At 43.4% G+C, this 25564-nt stretch overlaps 1 protein-coding gene across 4 annotated transcripts in view; it reads right to left on the bottom strand.

The window, feature by feature from the left end:
• Positions 1-25564, bottom strand: part of LOC139265182 (kelch-like protein 4) — a 224549-nt gene that overhangs the window by 56875 nt on the left and 142110 nt on the right. For all 4 annotated transcript variants that reach the window (XM_070882110.1, XM_070882111.1, XM_070882113.1 and 1 more), the window contains one exon: positions 22787-22983. In XM_070882110.1, the coding sequence (XP_070738211.1) occupies positions 22787-22983 (197 nt within the window). The remainder of the gene's footprint in view (positions 1-22786; positions 22984-25564) is intronic.

The raw sequence follows: 25564 nt of genomic DNA, 5'->3' as shown, positions 1-25564 counted from the left end.
TTAGACCTCCTCTGTTGAATTCTAAGTAAAGGTATGCAACATAGTTAAAGGAATGGAAAAGCTAAATCCGGAATATTAAACAGTAGAACAAGGGACACAGTAGTAAAAGCTAAATTTAGGATTGATATTGGGAAGTTCTTCTTCACACAAATACATGAATTGGGCTTCTAGATACAATCCTGATGGCAAAAACCGTGGAATTATTTTGGAAGTTGGATGCTGCAATTGGGGAATGTAGGGTCTTTATGGATATAACAAATAGTCTTCCTCGTGCATAATTAACCAGTGATCCCAATTGGGAACTAACTGTTCTGAAGTGCATTTGCAATTTACCTGATGGGTTCACTGGACATATTCTGATATTGGACCAGACGCCTGATTTCGGGGAAGGGATACTCGTATGATCTCCTTGATTGGAGGAGTATATTTTCCAACCAGTTGAGGAATTGGTAGTTTTAGATTGATTTAGAATTACATTTTTTTATATTAATTGAGTTCGTTCACTTGCTGCCTATAAGAACCAGTTTTTTTTTTTAATGATATATGCTTTATACGTACACACACATGCGTGTATATATATAGAAATAATATAGCATTGTTTGAAGAACAGAATGGATTACGAAGTTATAATGAAGGATCGACTCAGTTACAAATTGAGTATGTCGGTTACAGCTATACTAAGATTGCTCCTTAGGCCAAATGGGGCTTGTTGTGAGTTTATTTTGAATATAAATTGGTTAAAATATATTCCAGGAATAGGGTCTTTTTCGGTCGGAAACGTAATTTGGAGTCATTTATCCCTAACTTGTTTTTCAGCTGAATTTTCAAATGGATAGGTGCCCCATAGTGGATAGTTCTGATGGGTCATGGAAGTCTTTTGCTCAACACACCCAGAGAGGGTTTAACAACAAAACAACTAACATTTAAATAACATTCACATGCAACAAAATGTCTCCAAGTCCTTACGTAGGGGAGCGGAGGATGGAAAATAGGGGAGGAGAGATGGATGGTATCGATAAAAAGTTAGGCTTTTAAGAGGTTCTTGAAGGCAGGAAAGGCAAGGCAAAGTAGTTTGGGAAAGACAGCAGAGATGTAACGGCTAAAAGATTGGCCTTGATTGTGGAACAGAAAGAGCAAGAAACAAGCAGTAAATCAGAGTTGGAAGGATGGAGCATATACATGGAGAAAACATCCCAGGTGGAACATCGTGGGCAAGGTGCATAGAATGAGGGTGCGGGGCCCAAGGGCAGCACACGGGCCTGCCCACACTGCACTATGTGTGCGCACTAGGTCCGTGCAGCAGAGCAGGTCTCCAGTTGTCCTGGTTCAACCCTTGCCACTGGATAAAGGCCTAGCTCTGTCGAACCAGTGTAGTGGCTGATGTGCAATGGTCACCACATGTTAAAAAATTCCTCGCACCGGCATCTTCCACTCCCTCAACAGGAGTTCAGGACTAGAACATCGGGTCCTTCATTGAAACATCTGTGAACTCTTGTGGAAGCAAGTCATCCTCGTTTGAGGGACTACCTATGACTGACTCACTAGGCCCCAGGGATGCTCTCTCTATATACAGCTATCCTATATTTGCGATATCTATAAACAGATTCCATTCACAGCACTGCCCTAGCCCAGGTTACATCAACACATCTGGAAATACCTGCAATTCTCCTCTTCCTTCCTGGATGATGCAAACCCAGGCCAGGCTCCACCAGTGAATTAGGCCACAAGTACAGCATCGTGGCACTGTGGGGAGTCATACATAGAGGCCAGGTCCCTACAGACAAGCCCATAAGCTCTCACCACAGTTTAAACTTAGCCTGAATAATCCAACACTAAATGGCTGCTAAAACAGGTCACAGCAATAGCGCTTCCTCAGTCCCATCCCCACTTATCCCCGAGTCCAGGCCTAACGCTGGCTCTCTCAGCCTCCCTGGTCATGGGCAGGCAGAGCAGGCAGGCCTTGGCCAGAAACAAATCCTACTCTCTACCGGCCGCCACTTGGTTCCTCATCAGCGCCAGCAGAGACCAAGCGAACACATGCGATGTCAGCATGGAACCCGCCGCACTTTGGCAACTCCAGCTCCCGTTCCCGGGGCAACCAGTGACTGACAGGTGGTAGCTGACGTGTGCCATTCGCTTTTCCCCAGAGTCACTTCCGCATTCAGTAGGATGTTGCATTTTGCAGCAGTGGCAATTGGTGCAAAGCAGTGCATTGCGGCAAATGAGTTCTCGCCAAGCCAGATTTGCGTGGATCCGGATGGTGTTATGACGAGAATGGAACTACATCTCCTAGCATGCCTAGTGACTTGGACTTCTCTGCATAGTGTGTGGCACAGTGCCCACTTCAAATTTACTCAGCCTGTCAACAATATAAATCGCGAGAATTGGCATTACAGTTACAGATTCACCTGTATGAAGCCAAGGGTGTTGAACTATTGTTATAAGGAGAGACTACTTTTAGTGGAGCAGATAAGGCGAAGAGGAGATTTGATGGAGGTTCTTAAAATTATGAAGGTTTTGATGAGGATATGTCTATTTTAACCGTTGTCTTGTATATGGTGTTGACTGCACCTAATATAGAACAAATAGCAATTAATAAGTTATTATTTCAGCTCATTGTTATTTATCCACTATCCATTTCTTTAAGATTCATGTTCATTTGAACCCTAATTGTGACAGACACCAGAGAAGTAGGGAAGGAAATCCAATGCAAGACGTACGAGTAAAGGAACAAGACTGGGAAACGTTGGACTAAAATTAGAGACAGTCCAGTAACAACGGGCTCAATTTTCCCCAAAGCTTTTTTTTGGTGTACTTGAAGAGTTACGCTCGTTTTTTTGGGGCCCAAGTATGGCAAAAAAAATGTTCCAAGTTTCCCCATTTGATTTCTTCATTTTAGCGCAGCCGAACCTGTGATCTGCGCCAAAAAGATCGGGTTGTCACGGTAACCAGGGACACAATGCGGGCTGAGGCTGGAAAGTGAAACAAGCACATTAAAATACATTGCAGCAACTGCACAAGCACAAATACATTGCAGCAATTTACCTCCATTAAATTATTAAAGTCCCCCCCACTCCGGTACCGATCCCCGCTCCTATTCCAGGCCGAAGAGCCTCCCGGTCCGTTCCCCCGCACCTAGCCCTGGCCGAAAGGCCTCCTCCCCTCTGATCCCGCACCTGGCTCTGGCCGCCTCCCTCCCAGTCCATTCCCCTGCACCTATCTAGGCCAAACGGCCTCCCGGTCCCGGTCCCTGCACCTATCCCAGGTCGAATGGCTTCCTCCCTCTCGGTCCCTGCACCTAACTATACCCGAACGGTTTACCCTCCCCTCTCTCTTACCTCTCCTGCTGCTGCCGTCCGGGCATCTGCTACACTGACCTGCGCCGATTTCCTTAACTCTCCAGGAAGTTTTTCTACAGAGGCCACATACGCAGGCCTAAGAAGAACTGGGATAACTCTCAGCTGGCCAAACTTGCCTAACTGGCCAGGCGGATGGCAGGTTTGGCTGAAAAAAAAAGCTTACCTAAAAACAAATCGTAACTAACTGAGTTACACTGGTACAAATTGATCGGGGAAACTTGTTTTTTTTAAAAACTTGGGCCAAAAAAAGCAGCCTGCGCCAAAAAAACGGCGCAAATCACTGGGGAAAATTGAGCCTAAAGAAAGCGGAGCAGATGTAGGGATAGGATATAGTTCAACAGGTCAAAAACAAAGAGAGAGATTTAAAATTGGACAAACATGATTTCTCTGAGCATTCAATCCAGTTACTGGATGTTAATACTGAAATCAATAAATAGACAATAGAACCTGCTTTGCATTGATGCGAAGGTCACAGTATAACTGCAAGGCTAGACTTGTGTGTCGTGCTCATGGGATTAATTGATATGGGTACATGGTATGTGTGATTGACTGTATTAGTAAATGATACTTTAAATCATTAATCTTGAATGGGTAGAAAATCTAGGCTCTGGTAGCACAACAAAAACTCGGTAATAACTGAAGGTATGTATTATTCAAATGGTACTGATTAGTACAGGAGTAAATAAAAATGATTTCAAGTCACAAAAACAAGCAAGTTATACACAAGCAGAGCAAAAATCAATGGCAGGGTTAAATATGGATATATTTTATGCCATAACTATTGAGCAGTGCTTGGCTGCGACTTTTACTTCTGATTAGAAGAGAGTACTTGTCAGCAGCATTTTATGTAAGTTTCTAAATTACAGTCAGGAAACGTAGATCTGACATCTGAGCCAGAATGAATTCAGACAGCATTATTTGTAATTCCCACTTCACTTATTATTTGGGTGATTAGATGCCTTTGTTATTCCAGATCCATATTGTGAAGAAGAAATCTTTACAGTAAGATTTTACTTTTTTTAAACTAACCGTGACATACATTCAGATTACAATCTGCACTGGTCTCGATAAACCCTCGAATGAGAATTCCAAAGTCAACATCAATCTATTTTCCATAGAACTGTGTTAGTTATTCAAAATATACTCCCAGCAGAAATTTACAATATGTCACAGGGAATGTTTATTGTTAAGGTTGTGGAGACCCACAAAACCATTGTTCAACTTCTTCCAGACAGACCTCTGAGCACCGTTATGTTTAGAATATATTTAATAATAACTGCTAACAATGATACAAGCCAGTAACTATAACAACACTTAATCTTCCATCTCTTGCTCTCTGTCTGCAGAACATTCTAGGCTTTGCCTTGTGTATCCAACTCCCTCTTGCCCCAGGGGTAGGAAAAGCTACATCTTCACCATTCCAACACCAATTACCTCAGAATCATTACAAGATCCATTTTCACTGTCCAAATACACACATTTTGGACCTGCTTCTATGCATAGATTGTAATTGTGCCTGAAATCACTAGTGATGTGTATAAGGCATAACATAACATAAGAACATAAGAAATAGGAGCAGGAGTAGTCCATTTGGCCCATCGAGCCTGCTCCACCATTTAATTAGATCAGGGGTGATCTGATCTTGGGCTGAATTCCACTTCCCGGCCCGCTCCCCATAGTCCTTCACTCCCTTATCATTCAAAAATATGTCTATCTCCACCTTAAATATATTCAATGACCCAGCCTCCACAGCTCTCTGGGGCAGAGAATTCCACAGATTTACGACCCTCAGAGAGAAGAAATTCCTCCTCATCTCAGTTCTAAATGGGTGATCCTTTATTCTTAAACTATGCCCCTTAGTTCTAGATTCTCCCACGAGTGGAAATATCCTCTCTGCATCAATGTTGTCGAGCCCCCTCAGTATCTTATATGTTTCAATAAGATCAACTCTCATTCTTCTAAAATCCAATGAGTATAGGCCCAACCTGTTCAACTTTTCTATCTCAGGAATCAATCTAGTGAACCTTCTCTGAACAGCCTCCAGTGCAAGTATATCCCTCCTTAAATACGGAGACCAAAACTGTACACAGTACTCTAGGTGTAGCCTCACCAATACCCTGTAGAGTTGTAGCAGGACTTCTCTGCTTTTATACTCCATCCCCCTTGCAATAAATGCCAATATGTTCCATTTGCCATCCTGATTACTTGCTGTACCTGCATACTAACTTTTTGTGTTCCATGCACAAGGAAACTCAGGTCCCTCAGTACTGCAGCATTTTGTAAACTCTCTCCATTTAAATAATAATTTGCATTTTTATTTTTCCTGCCAAAGTGGATAACCTCACACTTTCCCACATTATACACCAGCTGCCAAATTTTTGCCCACTCATTTAGCCTGTCTATATCCCTTTGCATATTCTTTGTGTCCTCCTCACTACTTGCTTTTCCACTCATCTTTGTATCATCAGCAAACTTGGCTGCATTACACTCGGGCCCTTCATCCAAATCATTAATATAGATTGTAAACAATTAAGACCCCAGCACCGATCCCTGTGGCACCCCACTAGTCACTGTTTGCCAACCAGAAAATTACTCTCTGTTTTCTGTTAGTTAGCCAATCCTCTATCCATACTCATATATCACCCTCAACCCCATTAGCTCTTATCTTGTGCAGTAACTTTTTTATGTGGCACCTTATCAAATGCCTTCTGGAAATCCATATACACCACATCCACCGGTTCTCCCTTACCCATCCTGCTTGTTATATCCTCAAAGAGCTCCAGCAAATTTGTCAAACATGATTTCCCTTTTATAAAACCATGTTGACTCTGTTTGACTGTATTATGCTTTTCCAAATGTCCTGCAACTGCTTCCTTAATAATGGACTCTAGCATTTTCCTAATGATAGATGTTAGGCTAACTGATGTATAGTTTCCTGCTTTCTGTCTCCCTCCTTTTCTGAATCAGGGCGTTTCATTTGCTGTTTTTAAATCCTCTGGGACCTCTCCAGAATCCAGGGAATTTTGGTAGATTGCAACCAATGCATCTACTATCTCTGCAACCACTTATTTTAATACCCTAGGATGCATGCCATCCGGTCCAGAGGACTTCTTCACCTTCAGTCGCATTACTTTACCGAGTACTTTTTCTTTAGTGATTGTGATTGTTTTAAGTTCCACCTCCCCCCACAATAGCCCCTTGATAATCTATTATTGGGATGTTTATTGTGTCTTCTACTGTGAAGATTGATACAAAATATTTGTTCAAAGTCTCTGCCACTTCCCTATTCCCCATTATTAATTCCCCAGTCTCATCCTCTAAAGGACCAACGTTTACTTTAGCTACTCTCTTCCTTTTTATATACCTGTAGAAGCTCTTACTATCTGTTTTTATATTTCTTGCTAGTTTACTCTCATAATCCATCTTCTCTCTCTTTATTATTTTATTAGTCGTCCTTTGCTGGTTTTTAAAAATTTCCCAATCCAATGGCCTCCCACTAATCTTGGCAACATTGTATGCCATTGTTTTCAATTTGATACCATCCTTTACTTCCTTAGTTAGCCGCAGATGGTTCTCCCTTCTCTTAAAGTATTTCCTTCTCCCTGGAATATATCTTTGCTGAGAGTTATGAAATATCTCCTAAATTTATGCCATTGCTTATTAACCTTCTTACACTTTAATCTATTTTCCCTGTCCACTTTAGCCAACTCTGCCTTCATACCTTTGCAATCACCTTTCTTTAAGATCAGGACACTGGTTTGAGACTCAACATTCTCACCCTCCAACTGAATTTGAAATTCAACCTTGCTATGATCACTCTTTCCTCGAGGATCCTTTATTATGATCATTTATTAATCCTGTCTCATTACACAGTACAAGATCTAAGATAGCCTGCTCCCTGGTTGTTTCACAACATACTATTCAAGGAAATCATCCCGGATACACTCTATGAACTCTTCCTCAAGGCTACCTTGGCCAATTTGATTTGTCCAATCAATATGAAGATTAAAGTCGCCCATGATTATTGCCGTACCTTTCTTACAAGCCTCCATTATTTATTGATTTATACTCTGTCCAACAAGCCCATATAAAAGACAGTGCTCTGACTCCTTGCTTACAGAAGTCAAAAGAATGTGGGACAGGTCATTTGGATTCACATTTATGCACCTCACCTCCTAAAAGCTGTTTTAAGAGCGCCATTGGAAAAAAAGATTTGCATTTTAAAAATGTCTGATTGTGTCTCTCAGAAATGCCTCAAAGCACGTTAAATATTATAAATTTGACTATTTTTATGGAGGCAAAAGCGGCAACCATCTTTGCACAGCAAGATCCCAAAAATGAATTGAATGATCATTGTTTTTGGGTGGTGTCAGTTAAGGGAGAAATGTTGGCCAGAACACTGGGAGAACGCCACAATATGCCACCATGGATTCACCCTGAACCACAGAAAAAGCAGATGGTTTCTTGCTTTAACATCTGAAAAGTGGGAGGAAAGCGGTCTGGAAGCAGTTGGCCCACTCTTGTCTTCTTCTGTGAATTGTAGAATGGGGACAATGCTCTTTGGCTTAAATGGGGCAAAAGCACCATTTTAATAAATTTTCTACAAAAACAGTAACAAGACTAAGGGCTGCATTTCTCCATTCCTTCTGTCAACACAACAAGAAGTTACCCAATCTCAATTACATAGTGATTTTACTGTCTCTGGGGGCTAAACTGAGATCACAGTTTCAGCATTACAGAAGACCAAATGGTAAAGGCTTTATCTCCACTTTCTCACATATGAAAGTGTCACCATACGATATAGTTTATGGTGCTGGACTATCGACCCAAAGGTTGTGAGTTCAAATCCCACCATGGCAAATTAAATTCATTATAAAGATAATTGTTAGCTAGCGCCAATTGTTGGTTTGCCATAAACATAAAATGGTTCTCGAATGTCCATCACAAAAGCAATCCTGCTACCCATATCTAATCTGACCTACATATGACTCTGGCGTAGGTTTAACAGAATGATATCCCGGAGCCTAGGGGTTAAATTATGAGAAGGGACTATACAAACTAGGGTTGTATTCCCTGCAATTTAGAAGGTGAAGGGGTGATTTGATTGAAGTTTACAGGATATTAAGTGGAACAGATAGGGTACATGAAGAGAAACTATTTCTATTGGTCGGGGAGTCTAGGACTAGGGGACAGAGTCTAACCTTTCAGGAGTGAAATTAGGAAACACTTCTACACACAAAGGGTGGTAGAAGTTTGGAACTCTCTTCTGCAAATGGCAACGAATGCTAGATCAATTATTAATTTTAATTCTGAGATTGATAGATTTTTGTTAACTAAAGGTATTAAGGGATACGGGCCAAAGGTGGGTATCTGGAGTTAGGTCACAGATCAACCATGATCTCATTGAATGGTGGAACAGGCTCGAGGGGCTAAATAGCCTACTCCTGTTCCTATGTGCCCAAGTTTCGGGCCACGCCTAGAACGGCGCAGCCCCGACCTGGACGCCCGTTTTTCACGCCACAAAGTGCGCCTAAAAAATACTTACTGATTCTCCGGCTCCCTGCAGGTCCTCTGGAGCTGGGCGTGGCACAGCACGAGCTGTGGAGGGGCAGAGCCAGGTCCCTGCGCTGAAAACAGTGCCGGGACCTCTGCACATGCAGGCTACAGTGGGCGCGCATGTGCAGTAGCTCCAGGCACTCAAAACTGTGTGAGAGGGGCCCGAAGCATGCAGCCCCTAGCCCTGGCCAAATGGCCTCACTGGGGTTGCGTGGATCAGGCTGCACCTCCCACGCCCAGCTCCTGCTTCCTCCCGACTTGACTCCCGCTCCCCCCACCCCCGGACCCGACCCCCTCTCCCCCCACCGCCCCCGGACCCGACTCCCACTCCAACTCCGCCCCGCCCCTGGACCCAACTCGACTCCCGCTCCCCCCACCCCTGGACCGGACCCGAACCCCGCTCCGCCCCCGGACCGGACCCGAACCCTGCTCCGGCTCCCCCCCCAACCCTGCTCCGACCCGACTCCCGTCCCCACTCCCCCCCCCCATTCTCCCGGACCCGACCTGACTCGCACTTCCCCCCCTCCACCCCCGACCCAACCCCCGGCCACCCACCTGTAAATCTGGTGCTGGGGGCGGGCCCTGCCCGAAGTCTTGGGCCGGGCCGGGCTTGTTCAGCCTCCCTCTCCTTTCTCCCCTACCCTCCCCTCTCCCCCTCCCTTCTCCCCCTCTCCCCCTCCATCCTCCCTTCTCCCCTCCCCTCCCTCCTCTCTCCCTCCATCCTCCCTTCTCCCCTCCCTCCCTTCTCCCCTCCCCCCCCTCCCTCCTCCCCCCCTCCCTTCTCCCCCCTCCCTCCTCCCCCCCTCCCTCCTCCCCCCCTCCCTTCTCCCCCCTCCCATCTCCCCCCCTCCCTCTCTTCTCTACCTCCCCTCCCTTCTTCCCACCCTCTCTCCCTCCCTTCTCTCCCTCCCCCTCTCTCTCCCACCCCCCCTCCTCCACTCTCCTCGCTGTCAGAAACACAGACACTGACAGACAGAGAGTGAGAGACACACACAGACAGACAGAGAGATAGACACACACTGGGGTGGGGGGGGGGGGGAGGGTGGGGCATCCCAGCACGCTATTGGAGGTCTCCCTGTGCTGCAGTCGGTAAGTAGAAAATGTTTTATTTTTTTTTTTTTATTTTTTTTTTATTTTTTATTAATTTTTTTGATTGATTTATTGGTTGATTTATTGATGTATTTATCATTTATTATTGATGATGGCTCTTTATATGTAAAACTGAAGTGTTTAAAATGTTTGTAAACTTCCCTTTAAACCCGACCCCCCCATTCCCTACGCCTGATTTATAACCTATGCCTGATTTTCTAATGTAGACAAGGTTTTTCTGAGCGTACAAAAATCTACACTTACTCCATTCTAAGTTAGTTTGGAGTAAGTTTTCACTGCCTAAACTTTCAAAACGGGCATAAGTGGCCGGACTCGCCCCCATTTGAAAAAAAAAATCTGTTCCAAACTGAAACTGTTCTAACTGACTTGAACTGGAGCAAACTAAATGCCGAGAATTGCAATTTCTAAGATACTCCATTCTAAACTAGTTGCTCCAAAAAAACAGGAGCAACTCAGGCCGAAACTTGGCCCCTATGTTCCTAGTCCCATACTGTGTAAATGGTTCTTTACATTCTCTGTGGTCTAACAAGCCAACTCAGTTGTACAAACCAACATTAATTTCTCAGGGCATTTAGGGGATGCCAATAAATGTAGCCTTGTTAGTGTTGACCATATCCCAGGAACCAATTAAACAAAGTGTTTATGAGCAGTATTATTTTAGACAATTACTCTCTGTCTATGTTTAAAGTTACTCCCGATGGCTGAGCACTCTTGTTTAGTGCAAGCTCAACATTCAGCAAATGTGACGGATATAATGGACGGCACTTGAGGTATTTTTGTGCAATATTGATGTCTTTCATCTCTTTTCATGGTTTGTTAGAAAATGAAAAGTAATTGCAAAACAGGCAGAATTAAAAGTGCTGATTCCAAAAGTAACAAGGATGTGAGCCTTTATCCATATCCTATCGCAACCTCTCACTGTGTTCTTGTCTGGAAAATAGGAACAGGAAGCTAAATCCATTTCAGTTTACAAAAATAGGCAAAACTGTTTATCAGGATGGGCTTCGTGTGTGTGAGAAAGATACTGAAGCAGGAAATTGTTAATAAGATCTGTACTGTTGTGTCCATGACTGAAGGGATTAAACAGGATGTCCTTAGGTTTTACTCAGTGAATTCATTTTTAAGTCACATGTTTCAATGAAGATTTTACAAAAACTATGCAGAATAGCACTTAAACAACAATTAAAATATGGTTTTGTCACATCTAAAGTCATGAACTGAAATGCAGCTGAAAGTATTATCATAAGTTCCATGGGTAGTGTTCCAATTTTGTTTTTCTGATGTTCCAATGGTTTAAAAATATAAATTTCAAATAAACAATTGTATCTGGCTATCTCCTCCGAGGGGAGGAGGAAGGAGGAAACCACAAGCTCGAATGGATTCAGCATTGAGTGGGGACTGGCAGGTTAATCCTTACATCCTTAAAGTCTGCCTGCACTACATCTGGAAATTCCCATTTGGAACATATTTACAACTGATTTAAATTGCAATGTAGTGTAACCTGCACAGAGTTATTTGCCCTGTGATCATACCCCTGGTTTTATAGCTGTGCTGCAGCACAGTGACTTGTACTTCTTCATTTTAGTGTGGTGTCGGTATGAAGCAGGGGTTTAGTGGCAGGCTGGTGTGAATTACTAATGTGAATGTCCTGCAAATTTAATAAAGGAAGAAATTTCACCCATGTAGTGTCTCGTCGCGTCTCCCAGTGTTTCACGTCCAATGAATTAAACTTTTTTGAAGTGCAGTCATTATTGTTATGTGGGTAGCTCAGCAGCCAATTTACACACAGCAAGATCCCACAAATCGCAGCAAGATGAGATGAGGTGTTGGTTGAGGAAGTAATATTGTCCAGGACATTGGGAATAATAACAACTTTTATTTATATAGTGCCTTGAACGTAGTAAAACGTCCTAAGGCACTTCACAGCAGTGTTAACAAGACAAAACAGATAAATTTGACACCAAGCCACAAAAGAAGAAATTACTACTACTGTGGACAGGCCCTTTGTTTAATGTATCATGTGATTTACAGGTAACTCATTTAAGTTACAACATCTGTAAGCGCTATCTCACATGATAGGTTTCAAAATTGTGTCTGGAGGAAAATGTTTGCTAATATTGGTGGTTGTCCCTCTGTTCTGGCCATGGGTGGGTTAAGCTTTCAGCATGCCATTATAGCCCAGCAAATACAGTTTTGCATTGCTGGCTTACAAATGTGAATTTTTCACTTAAGTAGTTGCTTTAGTGTCACCAGCAGTGCGGTGAATGTGACGAGCAGCCGTTCACATAAATGGAATATAAACGGTCAATTCAAGGTCAGTGCTTCTATGGGCCAAATAATTTAATTCAACTGAATGCCACCTGGTTACAGTCTAAAGTTAATATTAACAAAAAAGAAAATTGCTTCAAGTTGTGAAATTTGAGAAACAAAATGCTGTCATTATTTCCTGCAACTTGAAAAATAATTCTCTACCTCCATCTCTTTTTTTGCAGAAAATATTATTTGCTGAAAGAATTATACCTAAAAGCTTAATAATTTACAGTTATGACAGTGTATGTGTCTCTGGTTTGACTTACTTTTTGTTGTTCTGTTCTCCAGACAGCAAATGCTGACCTCTGATGTAAAATGCAGACAGACACGTGGCTAATTGTCCTGAAGCGATCTTAGAATATGGTTATACTGTCAATTTAGCTCTACTGTGATTTGTTTCCACTCAACAACGATGCAAAAATGGTGGTATAACTTTAGCGTCAGATCAATGATCAGTGTGCATTAAAACAGGAGGAGTGAAACCCTTCTCCTCCCTGTGGTTTTAAACTCATTTTTCAGAGTGTAGGCAGCAGTGTCCTGCTGGATATTGGATGTCGAGCAAGATGTAGATGGTGTCAGCACCAATTTAGTTTGTTTTGCCCCCCACAGAATCCAGTTGCTTTGTTGCAAAATAGAATCCATTGTTTGCTTTCTTCCCAAATTCAAACAAATTTCCAACATACTGTGCATGACATGCGAGTCCACAGATAGATGATCACATGTCATCACGCTGACACCCATGCTCTTGGCCTTAGCCCAAAAACAGCCTCCCTATCACTAAAAGGAATGCAACAGCACCGAGTCGTAATATAGCTCAAGTCACTCCTGCACGTACCAGTAAGTCCAATGCAACTACAGATTTAGTTAAAAATTATAACCAGTGCTTGTTTTTGAAAAAAAAGGAGCCTATAAGATGTATAGAGCATTTACCTCTAAAATGAATGCCTTGCTCCTAGATGTTTAAATGAGTCACTATAAACTTGGAGCAAGACACCACATTCAGACCATTCCTTCAAGTGAACCTGGAAAGCATAAATAAAGCTCTGTAGTCAAAACTTTGTTTACGGAACTTCTGAAACAAATTCAAATAAATAGGCAGAATGGAATGTTAGCATTGACCATCCACTTCTTACACTATCATCATTAACCAGTGTGCGGATGTGATCCTAATTTGGTGCTGCCTGACTACAAATATATTTTGGGGCAGGACAATAATATAAACAACAGAGTGTATGTTTGCATATGTTTTGTTATAAGTACTCCTCTGATAATTTCAAGAATTTATTCAGTGAATAATTTAGTGGGAAAATGTTAGATTTAGTACCCAGACTGTGCTGTGTTAAGTAATCTCAGCGAGGGGGCGCTAAAACTATACTCGGCGGGGCCAAAATTCAGGGTCACTATAAGGCCCGTTTCCGTCATTTTGCGGCGGCCATGTGGCGGAATCGAGTGGCCACCGCGTTGCAGTCCATTGGCCGACTCGACCCAAATTCAGGTCGGGGATTTTTCAACCTGTTCCCACTTCCGCCCCGCTGCCTCTGACCGCTGCAATCGCATCATCAAAAAGCGCAGCGCCGCTCTCCCGCACCTCCAGAATACTCTGACCAAAATTCAAGTTAAAAAATTGTTGCCCCGCCACGTGGTGCCCCCGACAGCTTTCTCTGACGGTGCACCTTCTCCTGACTGTGCGCATCCCGGCAGCGTGGCGGCCCTTCAAGGGGAGGCCCCACTGCTGCAGCCGCCATGATTTTATTTTTGCCAGCCCACTTCCCGATCGGCCGGCAAATTATTGCCCACGGGTTTGGCTGGGCCGCCAACAGGCAGCCTGCACCCACTCTTGGGTATCCAGCCGCTGGCCCGGCTGAAACCCTTCCTGGTTGACTAGTGGCCAAAGCTAAAAAATGCCCGATTCTCTCCCCTTCAATGGAGGGCAGTGAGCGTGGTGTCACACACATGCAGTGACGCCACCACCTCTCTCGATCCCACCCCAACTTCTGCCCCTCAGCAGGACTTACCATCGCACTTCCGCCCCCTCTATGACTGACTTCCGCTCCAACATCAAAAAAAGTACAAAGTCCCGAAAATCGATCCCGGTGGTGAAACCAGACAGGAAATAGTTGGTGCACCAGCTTTCTGGCGTGTCTGAATTTCGGCCCCGGTATCTCTCAGGGAGGGGGATATCGGCTGGGCTTTTACTGCTGACCCCTGCTGCAAGTGTGAATCTGAGAATATGGGTAGCATAGAATTGGCTGTAATCTCACTGCTTTGCAACAACTTAAAATAGTGACATATTTCAATTATATAGCACATTTAAGGTATTAAAATGGCCCAATGAGCTTCGCACAGGCAAAACCTGACACTGAACAGTAGCATGAGGATAGTTAAGGAAAGTAGTTGAAGAAATGGATCTCTTGGAGGAGATTAGCTTGAAGATGACTGCGGGGAACACTTAGAGTGAGGCAACATCAAGTTTGAGTAGGAAAAACTCATATCTAGCTGTCACTCCTTGTGTAGACTCATATAAATAATGGTCACTTGGATGAGATACAATAATCACTAATAGAAAACGATTCAATACATCAGTCCCAATGTTGAAAGCAAGTTTAATCCCCTTGTTCCTGAAGTTATTGTTTTATTCCATGATTCAGGACTGTTTGGAGGAAGAACATTGGGGTCCAATTGTTTATTTATATGTTCGACGACGATGAATGGTGGAGAATGTTTATAAGGTTACAATCTAATTGTCAAGTTTAGAAGGTTATCTAAAACAGCAAGAATGAAACTAGAGTGGTTTGTAAACATCATCTGAACCTGCAAATTAGAATAAATTCTTGAAATTGCCTTTCTTGCTTATTAGTAAAAATACTTATTGACTGAAAGCTCTGAAAGGTAAAGAGCCTTTGGAGGTGTTTGTTTATTGTCAGGAGTTGGTAAATTCTTTAGGCCCTTGTAGATTCGTGCTGTAAACGAACAGCTCAATTTTGTGCAATATAACTTTCACTCAAAGGGCCCAAAATTCCACGTGGACTTTTTTTGCGCAGTTTTAGAGGTGCGTCTGATTTTTCTGTGGCCTGACTGCGCCAAAAAAAAGTTCCAAATTTCGCCGGCATAACTTCTCATTTTGGAGCGGCGCAGGTGTCCTTAAGCTCTGTGGGTGAAGCTTAAGGTCTGCGCTAAAAAACAAGTTGTCAGGGTAACGAGGGACACATGAAGGATTGAGGCACAAATAAAGCATTTCCCCTTTGTAAAATAGATCACTAAGTGAGACTTGGGACAACAGACTGAAATCTCAATATATGAAACATTATTAAATATCCTTTATTCCTTTTTACCAATTCTAGATTTGTTTTCACCTCTACAGTGCCAGTGCGGCTGCAATCCCGGGCAGAAAGCCCCCCCACCGCCCCACACCGTCCCGTTTCTATCCCAGGCCAGAAGGCCCCCGCACCGGCCCACACCTATCGCGGGCCTAAAGGTCCCCGCACCAGCCCGCACCTATCGCGGGCCAAAAGGACCCTTCACCGGCCCACATCTAACCCAGGCCGAAAGGCCCCCACACCTGCCCGCTACCATCCCAGGCAGAAAGACCCCCTGCCCCCCCGTTGCTGTGTCTTCAGCTCCGCTCAAACAATGGTGTCTTCTCTCCGCTGATTTTCTCTTCTCTGCACCGATTTCCTTAAGTGTAGGCAAGGTTGTTTAGAAAGGTGCAGTGCACCATTTTAGAATAAAATCATACTTGGCCAAACTCACTTAAATGGTCAGAAATGGTGCACCCGGCAGGTTCCGCTCCCAGTGACATAAAAGAAAATCGAAAACTAAAAAAATAGGACGTACCTACTTTAGAATGGCACAGAAACTTTGGCGAAACTTGCAGGTTTTCGTCTGCTCCAAAAAAACAGCGTAGGCCAAAAAAATAGTGCAGAATGGTGGCGAAAATTCAGCCCATAGAGTTTGGAAGAGTGACACGGTTACTACAAGTTAATATGAGAACTAATATGATATAGCTAAATTTATTATGTGTCTTCTCAGCTCTTGAGGTCACTGACAAGTTCATTCTTTGATTTCTGTACTATGCATCACCCCTGATCTTACACCTGCCCATTGTATCAAATTATTTATCCTTATTCTTGTTTCTCTGCCTCTTAGTCTATTTCTATTTAATTTTGTAGACAGTAACAAGTGCAACAAATTTCCTTATGACTCCCAAGTAATGTGGCCACAGTATGTTACTTTTCTCATTATAAATGAGCGTCATCACTTGCACTAATTCAAACTAAGTCAAATAATTTTCAGTATAAATCTGTACCATCATAAAATCTCTGGAATATGCATAGGAATAAGAAAGAGCTCCAAGCCTACAAAGACTCCTTATCACCAATTTACTGACATCACTACAACCACTTAAGATGGTTTGCCGAAGTATTGTTAATCTAGATGTAGTTTGAGTCCCCAGTTGGACAGTAATTGGACAGTTATTAGATGTTTCCAAAGTGGCAGCATTAATGCAAGAATTGTTGCACTCACCTCTTGAAAAACAACCAGATATTGATGCAATTTTGTACATATTACAGTGAAAGATGGAGTCCTGAGGAATTTAAATTTTTTCCACATATTGTACTACTTTGGGAGCACTTCCAAGTCAGACACTGCATGAGTTTCAGTGCCTTTAGCTATGTGCATCAATGCCCCTTCCCGCAGTTAGCATCCTTACTGTTAGAAATCAGGGGTTCAAAATGTATAAAACTGGCATGAAGAATAAGAATGCTGTGTTTTATATTGTTGTTTTGAACTGGAGATGAAGTATCTCCTTGGAATAATAGTAGAATCTTAGATATACTAATATTTTAGTACACTGCTGAGACGTTATAGCATTCTGTGCTATGACAACCATTGTCTGCAGTTTTCAAGTTAAAACTTCAGCTTTGTTTATGTATCTTTAAGAAAATTTGTTGTAGAAAGACTTAGAATGGATGGAAATTGAGAGAGTTAACCTAAACATATTGCTACATCATAAAGGAGATAACGACTGTGGGGTAAGCAGTTTTCTGGTTTGGCCTCATGGCATCAAAGGAGAGAATAGGGACAAGAGATAACATAGAAACATAGAAAATAGGTGCAGGAGTAGGCCATTCGGCCCTTCAAGCCTGCACTGCCATTCAATAAGATCATGGCTGATCATTCCCTCAGTACCCCTTTCCTGCTTTCGCTCCATACCCCTTGATCCCTTTAGCCATAAGGGCCATATCTAACTCCCTCTTGAATATATCCAATGAACTGGCATCAACAACTCTCTGCAGTAGGGAATTCCACAGGTTAACAACTCTCTGAGTGAAGAAGTTTCTCCTCATCTCAGTTCTAAATGGCCTACCCCTTATCCTAAGACTGTCCCCTGGTTCTGGACTTCCCCAACATCGGGAACATTCTTCCTGCATCTAACCTGTCCAGTCCCATCAGAATCTTATACGTTTCTATGAGATCCCCTCTCATCCTTCTAAACTCCAGTGAATAAAGGGCCAGTTGATCCAGTCTCTCCTCATATGACAGTCCAGCCATCCCTGGAATCAGTCTGGTGAACCTTGGCTGCACTCGCTCAATAGCAAGAATGTCCTTCCTCAGATTAAGAGACCAAAACTGTACACAATATTCCAGGAGAGGCCTCACTAAGGCCCTGTACAAATGCAGCAAGCCCTCTCTGCTCCTATACTCAAATCCCCTAGCTATGAAGGCCAACATACCATTTGCCTTTTTCAATGCCTGCTGTACCTGCATGCCCACTTTCAGTGACTGATGAACCATGACACCCAGGTCTCGTTGCACCTCCCCTTTTCCTAATCTGCCGCCATTCAGATAATATTCTGCCTTCGTGTTTTTGCCCCCAAAATGGATAACCTCACATTTATCCACATTATACTGCATCTGCCATGCATTTGCCGACTCACCTAACCTGTCCAAGTCACCCTGCAGCCTCTTAGCGTCCTCCTCACAGCTCACACCGCCACCCAGTTTAGTGTCATCTGCAAACTTGGAGATATTACACTCAATTCCTTCATCTAAATCGTTAATGTATATTGTAAAGAGCTGGGGTCCCAGCACCGAGCCCTGTGGCACTCCACTAGTCACTGCCTGCCATTCTGAAAAGGTCCCGTTTATCCCGACTCTCTGCTTCCTGTCTGCCAACCAGTTCTCTATCCACGTCAGTACATTACCCCCAATACCATGCGCTTTGATTTTGCACAACAATATCTTGTGTGGGACCTTGTCAAAAGCTTTTGAAAGTCCAAATACACCACATCCACTGATTCTCCCTTGTCCACTCTTCTAGTTACATCCTCAAAAAATTCCAGAAGATTCGTCAAGCATGAGTTCCCTTTCATAAATCCAAGTTGACTTGGTCCGATCCTGTCACTGTTTTCCAAATACGCTGCTATTTCATCCTTAATGATTGATTCCAACATTTTCCCCACTACTGATGTCAGGCTAACCGGTCTATAATTACCCATTTTCTCTCTCCCTCCCTTTTTAAAAAGTGGTGTTACATTAGCTACCCTCCAGTCCATAGGAACTGATCCAGAGTCGATAGACTGTTGGAAAATGATCACCAATGCATCCACTATTTCTAGGGTCACCTCCTTAAGTACTGTGGGATGCAGACTATCAGTCCCAAGGGAATCTATCGGCCTTCAATCCCATCAACTTCCCCAACACAATTTCCCATCTAATAAGGATATCCTTCAGTTCCTCCTTCTCACTAGACCTACTGTCCCCAGTACAATCGGAGGGTTATTTGTGTCTTCCTCCGTGAAGACAGAACCGAAGTATTTGTTCAATTGGTCTGCCATTTCTTTGTTCCCCATTATAAATTCAGCTGAATCCGACTGCAAGGGACCTACATTTGTCTTCACTAATCTCTTTCTCTTCACATATTTATAGAAGCTCCTGCAGTCAGTTTTTATGTTCCCTGCAAGCTTCCTCTCGTACTCGATTTTCCCCCTCTTAATTAAACCCTTAGTCTTCCTCTGTTGAATTCTAAATTTCTCCCAGTCCTCAGGTTTGTTGCTTTTTCTAGCCAAATTATATGCCTTTTCCTTGGCTTTTAACACTATCCTTAATTTCCCTTGTTAGCCATGGTTGAGCCACCTTCACCATTTTATTTTTACTCCAGACAGAGATGTACAATTGCTGAAGTTCATCCATGTGATCGTTAAATGTTTGCCATTGCTTATCCACCGTCAACCCTTTAAGTATCCTTTGTCAGTCTATTCTAACCAATTCACGCCTCATACCGTTGAAGTTACCTTTCCTTAAGTTCAGGACCCTAGTTTCCGAATTAACTGTCACTCTCATCTGAATAAAGAATTCTACCATATTATGGTCACTCTTCCCCAAGAGGCCTCGCACAACAAGATTGCTAATTAGTCCCTTCTCATTACACATCACCCAGTCTAGGATGGCCAGCTCTCCAGTTGGTTCCTCGACATATTGGTCTAGAAAACCATCCCGAATACACTCCAGGAAATCCTCCTCCACCGCATTGCTACCAGTTTGTTTAGCCCAATCAATAAGTCAATTAAAGTCACCCATGATAACTGCTGTACCTTTATTGCACACATCCCTTATTTCTTGTTTGATGCCCTCCCCAACCTCACTACTACTGTTTGGTGATCTGTACACAACTCCCACTAGCGTTTTCTGCCCTTTGGAATTCCGCAGCTCCACCCATACCGATTCCACAGCATCCAGGCTAATGTCCCTCCTTACTATTGCATTAATTTCCTCTTTAGCCAGCAACGCCACCCCGCCTCCTTTTCCTTTCTGTTTATCCTTCCTAAATACTGAATATCCCTGGATGTTGAGTTCCCAGCCTTGGTCACCCTGGAGCCATGTCTCCGTGATGCCAATGACATCATACTCGTTAACTGCTATCTGCGCAGTTAATTTTTCCACCTTATTCCGAATACTCCTCGCAGTGAGGCACAGAGCCTTCAGGCTTGTCTTTTTAACACACTTTGCCCCTTTAGAATTTTGCTGTAATGTGGCCCTTTTTGGTTTTTGCCTTGGGTTTCTCTGCCCCCCACTTTTACTATTCTCCTTTCTATCTTTTGCTTCTGACTCCATTTTATTTCCCTCTGTCTCCCTGCATAGGTTCCCATCCCCCTGCCATATTAGTTTAACTCCTCCCCAACAGCACTAGCAAACACTCCTCCTAGGACATCGGTTCCGATCCTGCCCAGGTGCAGACCATCGGTTTGTACTGGTCCCACCTCCCCCAGAACCGGTTCGAAAGCCCCAGGAATTTGAATCCCTCCCTTCTGCATCACTCCTCAAGCCACGTATTCATCTGAGTTATCCTGCGATTCCTACTCTGACTAGCACATGGCACTGGTAACAATCCTGAGATTACTACTTTTGAGGCCCTACCTTTTAATTTAACTTCTAACTCCCTAAATTAGTCTCGTAGGACTTCATCCCATTTTTTACCTATATCGTTGGTACCTATATGCACCACGACAAGTGGCTGTTCACCCTCCCTTTTCAGAATGTCCTGTCCCTGCTCCAAGACATTCTTGACCCTTGCACCAGGGAGGCAACATACCATCCTGGAGTCTTGGTTATGGCCGCAGCAACGCCTATCTATTCCCCTTACAATTGAATCCCCTATCACTATCGCTCTCCCACTCTTTTTCCTGCCCTCCTGTGCAGCAGAGCCAGCCATGGTGCCATGAACTTGGCTGCTGCTGCTCTCCCCTGATGAGTCATCCCCCTCAGCAGTACTCAAAGCGGTGTATCTGTTTTGCATAAGATATGTATTTCTAAGAAAGTAAACAGAGAAAGACATGTGGCCAAGAAAATCAGGAGACATCTTTAGGGAGGGTTCTTGATTCAGAATCAAGACAAAGAACTAGAAGTCTTATTGCATATTGAGTTTTTAGGGGAATTTCTATAGGTCAAAGGTCTTGTCATCGCTAAAAAGATTAAAAGTAACACTTAGAGATCTTTTCAACACAAACGGTGTAAAATACACCAATTCTTCTTGAAACAAGGCACAGGATGAGGCCACAAACAAACTGTTTTAAACTAAAACAAACTGGGACTACCTGGGAGGGGAACAGGCATCAACCTGAGGCAAGTGGTGACTCATCACTCAGTAAAAACAATCTATGTTGATCAAAGACGACACTTGGTTATGCATACAGATAAAGACATTGATACCCCAGAGACTACAAGTCTGTAAAAAGACCGGATAACAAAGACCCTACAAAATACACATTTTTGGATAACAGAGCATTCAGCATAAGGAAATATCTTCTGCATTGTCAACTCCATGTGCAAATTAGTAGCCATTCAAACTCATCGCCACAGCCAGTTAAGCAAATCATCACATCGATAGTCAGATCTCGGCCCAGCGGGAAACTGATTCATACTATGGATATAATTGTGCGAGCAAGAAGCAGCTCAGCAGAAGGAGTACAGGAAGAAAGAAGAGCAGGCAATACAGGAAGAAACAACAAGCATGCACGGAAGGAAAGGAACAGAAGCTGCAGAGAACGGCCAGAAGATGAACTGACAGGTCACGGAACCAACGACCACGAATCTCTGGTGATTTTATGTCTAAAGTCAAATGTCTCTCAGAAGTCTAGTCCTGTAGTTTTAGTCGTTTTTTGTTGCGTAATAAACTGATACTGGGTAAGCCTAAATTTTGTGCCACGTGTTGTCCTTTCCCACTATAAGTTCCAAGGTCTAAGAATCAGAGTAGAATAAAAAACAAACACCCTACAACGGTGAGAGGGGAGAATGAATTAGAAGTTGGGCTGGTCGAACACTCTTCGAGTGATCCTATGTTTTACCGAAGGAAGCTCTAGACAGAGACAGAAGCTGCAAACCAGAGAACAGCTCACGGCTTCAGCCATTTGTCCAATCAGGATTGATATCAACTGTTATTGTCATATCTTTTTGCTGTATAACTAATATGTTATATTCTGTCTTAAACTCTGATCAAACACAATATACATACAGATTGGTTTACAGTCAATCCTGATTATTAAAGTGATAAATTAAAACCAAATGCGTTGGGAGCTGGAATCAGACTGCCTATTTAACACTAACCCTCACAATGTAGTGAGAAATGTAGAAAAAAACAAAGCAAAGCTAATACTGTATCTTAAAAATAGTTTCCAAGATATTAGCTATAACATTTAATGTACAAAAATGTTTGTATGTAATAATTCGAGGTCAGCAATTTTGTAGTCAAATACTTGCTGACTGTCTCACTTGATAAATACTGTACAGTCATCACATAGCCATCAGGATGGTGATTTGCAATAATATCCTATTGTGGGTTCAAGTTTAAGGACATTGCATTTCTCTTCAATTGGAAAATTCCTATTTGGAATTGCATCTACAAACAGTGACAAAAGCTTGTGTTGAGCGTACATATTAATCTAAGTACTTACCGTAGTATAACTGTGGGCCACCTTAAGCAGATTCATGCAGCCTTGAGCATCACCGAAGGACCTTATTCCCAAGCAATTTGATGGATGGAGCTGTTTCATGAGGAAGTTGCAGCATACTTCCACCACTTGAGAGAGCTGAAGAAGACATGCTGCAGCCAATAAGCTCTCTATAGTTTCCTCTTTCAGCTCTAAAAGACCTGTGAGACAAACATCAGAACTGGTCAACAGCAAAATTGTTTCTTACATGGCGTCAAAGTTATTTTTAACTTGGCAGCCGAAGGTATGGCCAAGTGATTAAAATCGGGAATGCTCAAGAGGCCAGAATTCGAGGAGCGCTGATATTTCTGAGGGTTTTGGGGCAGGAGGAGATTACAGAGATAGGGAGGGGCGAGGCAAAGGAAGGATTTGAAAACAACAATGAGAAATTTAAAATCAAGGCGTTGCTTAACCGGGAGCCAATGCAGGACAATACCATGCTCCTCAATGCTTTAGCTTGTCTTATTGTTATAATGGCTATACTAGCTTTGGAGGGAGTACAGAGACGATTCACTAGGCTGATTCCGGAGATGAGGGGGTTACCTTATGATGATAGATTGAGAAGACTGGGTCTTTACTTGTTGGAGTTCAGAAGGATGAGGGGTGATCTTATAGAAACATTTAAAATAATGAAAGGGATAGACAAGATAGAGGCAGAGAGGTTGTTTCCACTAGTCGGGGAGACTAGAACTAGGGGGCACAGCCTCAAAATACGGGGGAGCCAATTTGAAACCGAGTTGAGAAGGAATTTCTTCTCCCAGAGGGTTGTGAATCTGTGGAATTCTCTGCCCAAGGAAGCAGTTGAGGCTAGCTCATTGAATGTATTCAAATCACAGATAGATAGATTTTTAACCAATAAGGGAATTAAGGGATATGGGGAGCGGGCGGCTAAGTGGAACTGCCATGATCTTGTTGAATGGCGGCACAGGCTCGAGGGGCTCGATGGCCTACTCCTGTTCCTAATTCTTATGTTCTTATAATATGTTCCAGTATTTACATGCTGGTGACATCTAGTGGAAGAATATCAATACTATATGAAGCATTATAATTTTGTACTGAGGGGCCCTCCTATTTGGATACCTTGGGCCCCAAAATACAATACCGCTGGAAAGCTGGTGCTCCCCCACCTTTTTGTGGCCATTCGTGGTGAAACTTTTCGTGGCTGGGCCACTCCATATTCAGCTCCAAAAGTGAACAACTGGGTTCCAGCGTTATTGAACCCTGCCAAAGTGCTTTGTTCAGCATTGTGGCTGTCTCAATTTGAATGTTAATTTGAATGTTACCACCACTGAGAAATTCAGTATGCAGGTACGGGTTTGCAGCAAGGTCCTAAGGGGGGGAAAGAGTTTGGAAGGATGGCTGGTGCAAGAGGTACAAGGAGAGCCAACAGGTTCACTGATATGGAGCTGGAGACACTGATGGACGGTGTGGAGGACAGAAGAAGAATACTGTTTCCTGACGTGGGGAGACCTGGCAGACAGACAGTACATAATGTATGGAGGGAGATTGCAGGGGAGGTGTCAGGCACCTCCATATACATGAGGATGCACCCTCCCAGGAGGGTGCTGGCCAGTCTGCACCCGGCCCTTCCAGGATGGGGATGGGTCGACGCCTCCTAGTTCTGGGGTGACGGGGATCCTCCTCCTCCTCAGGTGGTACTGCTGGCTCGACCCGCATGCAGCAGACCATGACGATTATGGAGACCCATTGAGGAGAGTACAGCAAGGTACCACCAGAGCAGTCCAGGTAAAGGAACCTCTGCTTAGTTTGGAAGGATAGCTGGAATAAGAGGTGCAAGGAGAGCCAACAGGTTCACTGATATGGAGCTGGAGACATTGATGGAAGGTGGAGGACAGAAGAAAAATACTGTTTCATAGAAACATAGAAAATAGATGCAGGAGTAGGCCTTTCGGCCCTTCGAGCCTGCACCACCATTCAATAAGATCATGGCTGATCATTCACCTCAGTACCCTTTTCCTGTTTTCTCTCCATACTCCTTGATCCCTTTAGCTGTAAGGGCTATATCGAACTCCCTCTTGAATATATCCAACGAACTGGCATCAACAACTCTCTGCGGTAGACAATACCACAGGTTAACAACTCTCTGAGTGAAGAAGTTTCTCCTCATCTCAGTCCTAAATGGCTTACCCCTTATCCTTAGACTGTGTCCCCTGGTTCTGGACTTCCCCAACATCGGGTCATTCTTCCTGCATCCAGCCTGTCCAGTCCCGTCAGAACATTTTATGTTTCTATGAGATCCCCTCTCATTCTTCTAAACTCCAGTGAATACAGTCCCAGTCGATCCAGTCTCTCCTCATATGTTAGTCCTGCCATCCCAGGAATCAATCTGGTGAACCTTCGATGCACTCCCTCAATAGCAAGAACGCCCTTCCTCAGATTAGGAGACCAAAACTGAACATAATATTCCAGGTGAGGCCTCACCAAGGCCCTGTACAACTGCAGTAAGACTTCCCTGCTCCGATACTCAAATCCCCTAGCTATGAAGGTCAACATACCATTTGCCTTCTTCACCACCTGCTGTACCTGCATACCAACTTTCAATGACTGATGTACCATGACACCCAGGTCTCGTTGCACCTCCCCTTTTACTAATCTGCCACCATTCAGATAATATTCTGCCTTCGTGTTTTTACCCCCAACGTGGATAACCTCACATTTATCCACATTATACTGCATCGGCCATGCATTTGCCCACTCACCTAACCTATTGAAGTCACCCTG

Source organism: Pristiophorus japonicus, chromosome 6, assembly GCF_044704955.1.
Source record: "Pristiophorus japonicus isolate sPriJap1 chromosome 6, sPriJap1.hap1, whole genome shotgun sequence".
Classification (NCBI taxonomy): domain Eukaryota; kingdom Metazoa; phylum Chordata; class Chondrichthyes; family Pristiophoridae; genus Pristiophorus; species Pristiophorus japonicus.
The sequence above is the reverse complement of the archived record's forward strand: the minus strand, read 5'-3'. Positions and strand labels throughout refer to the sequence as shown.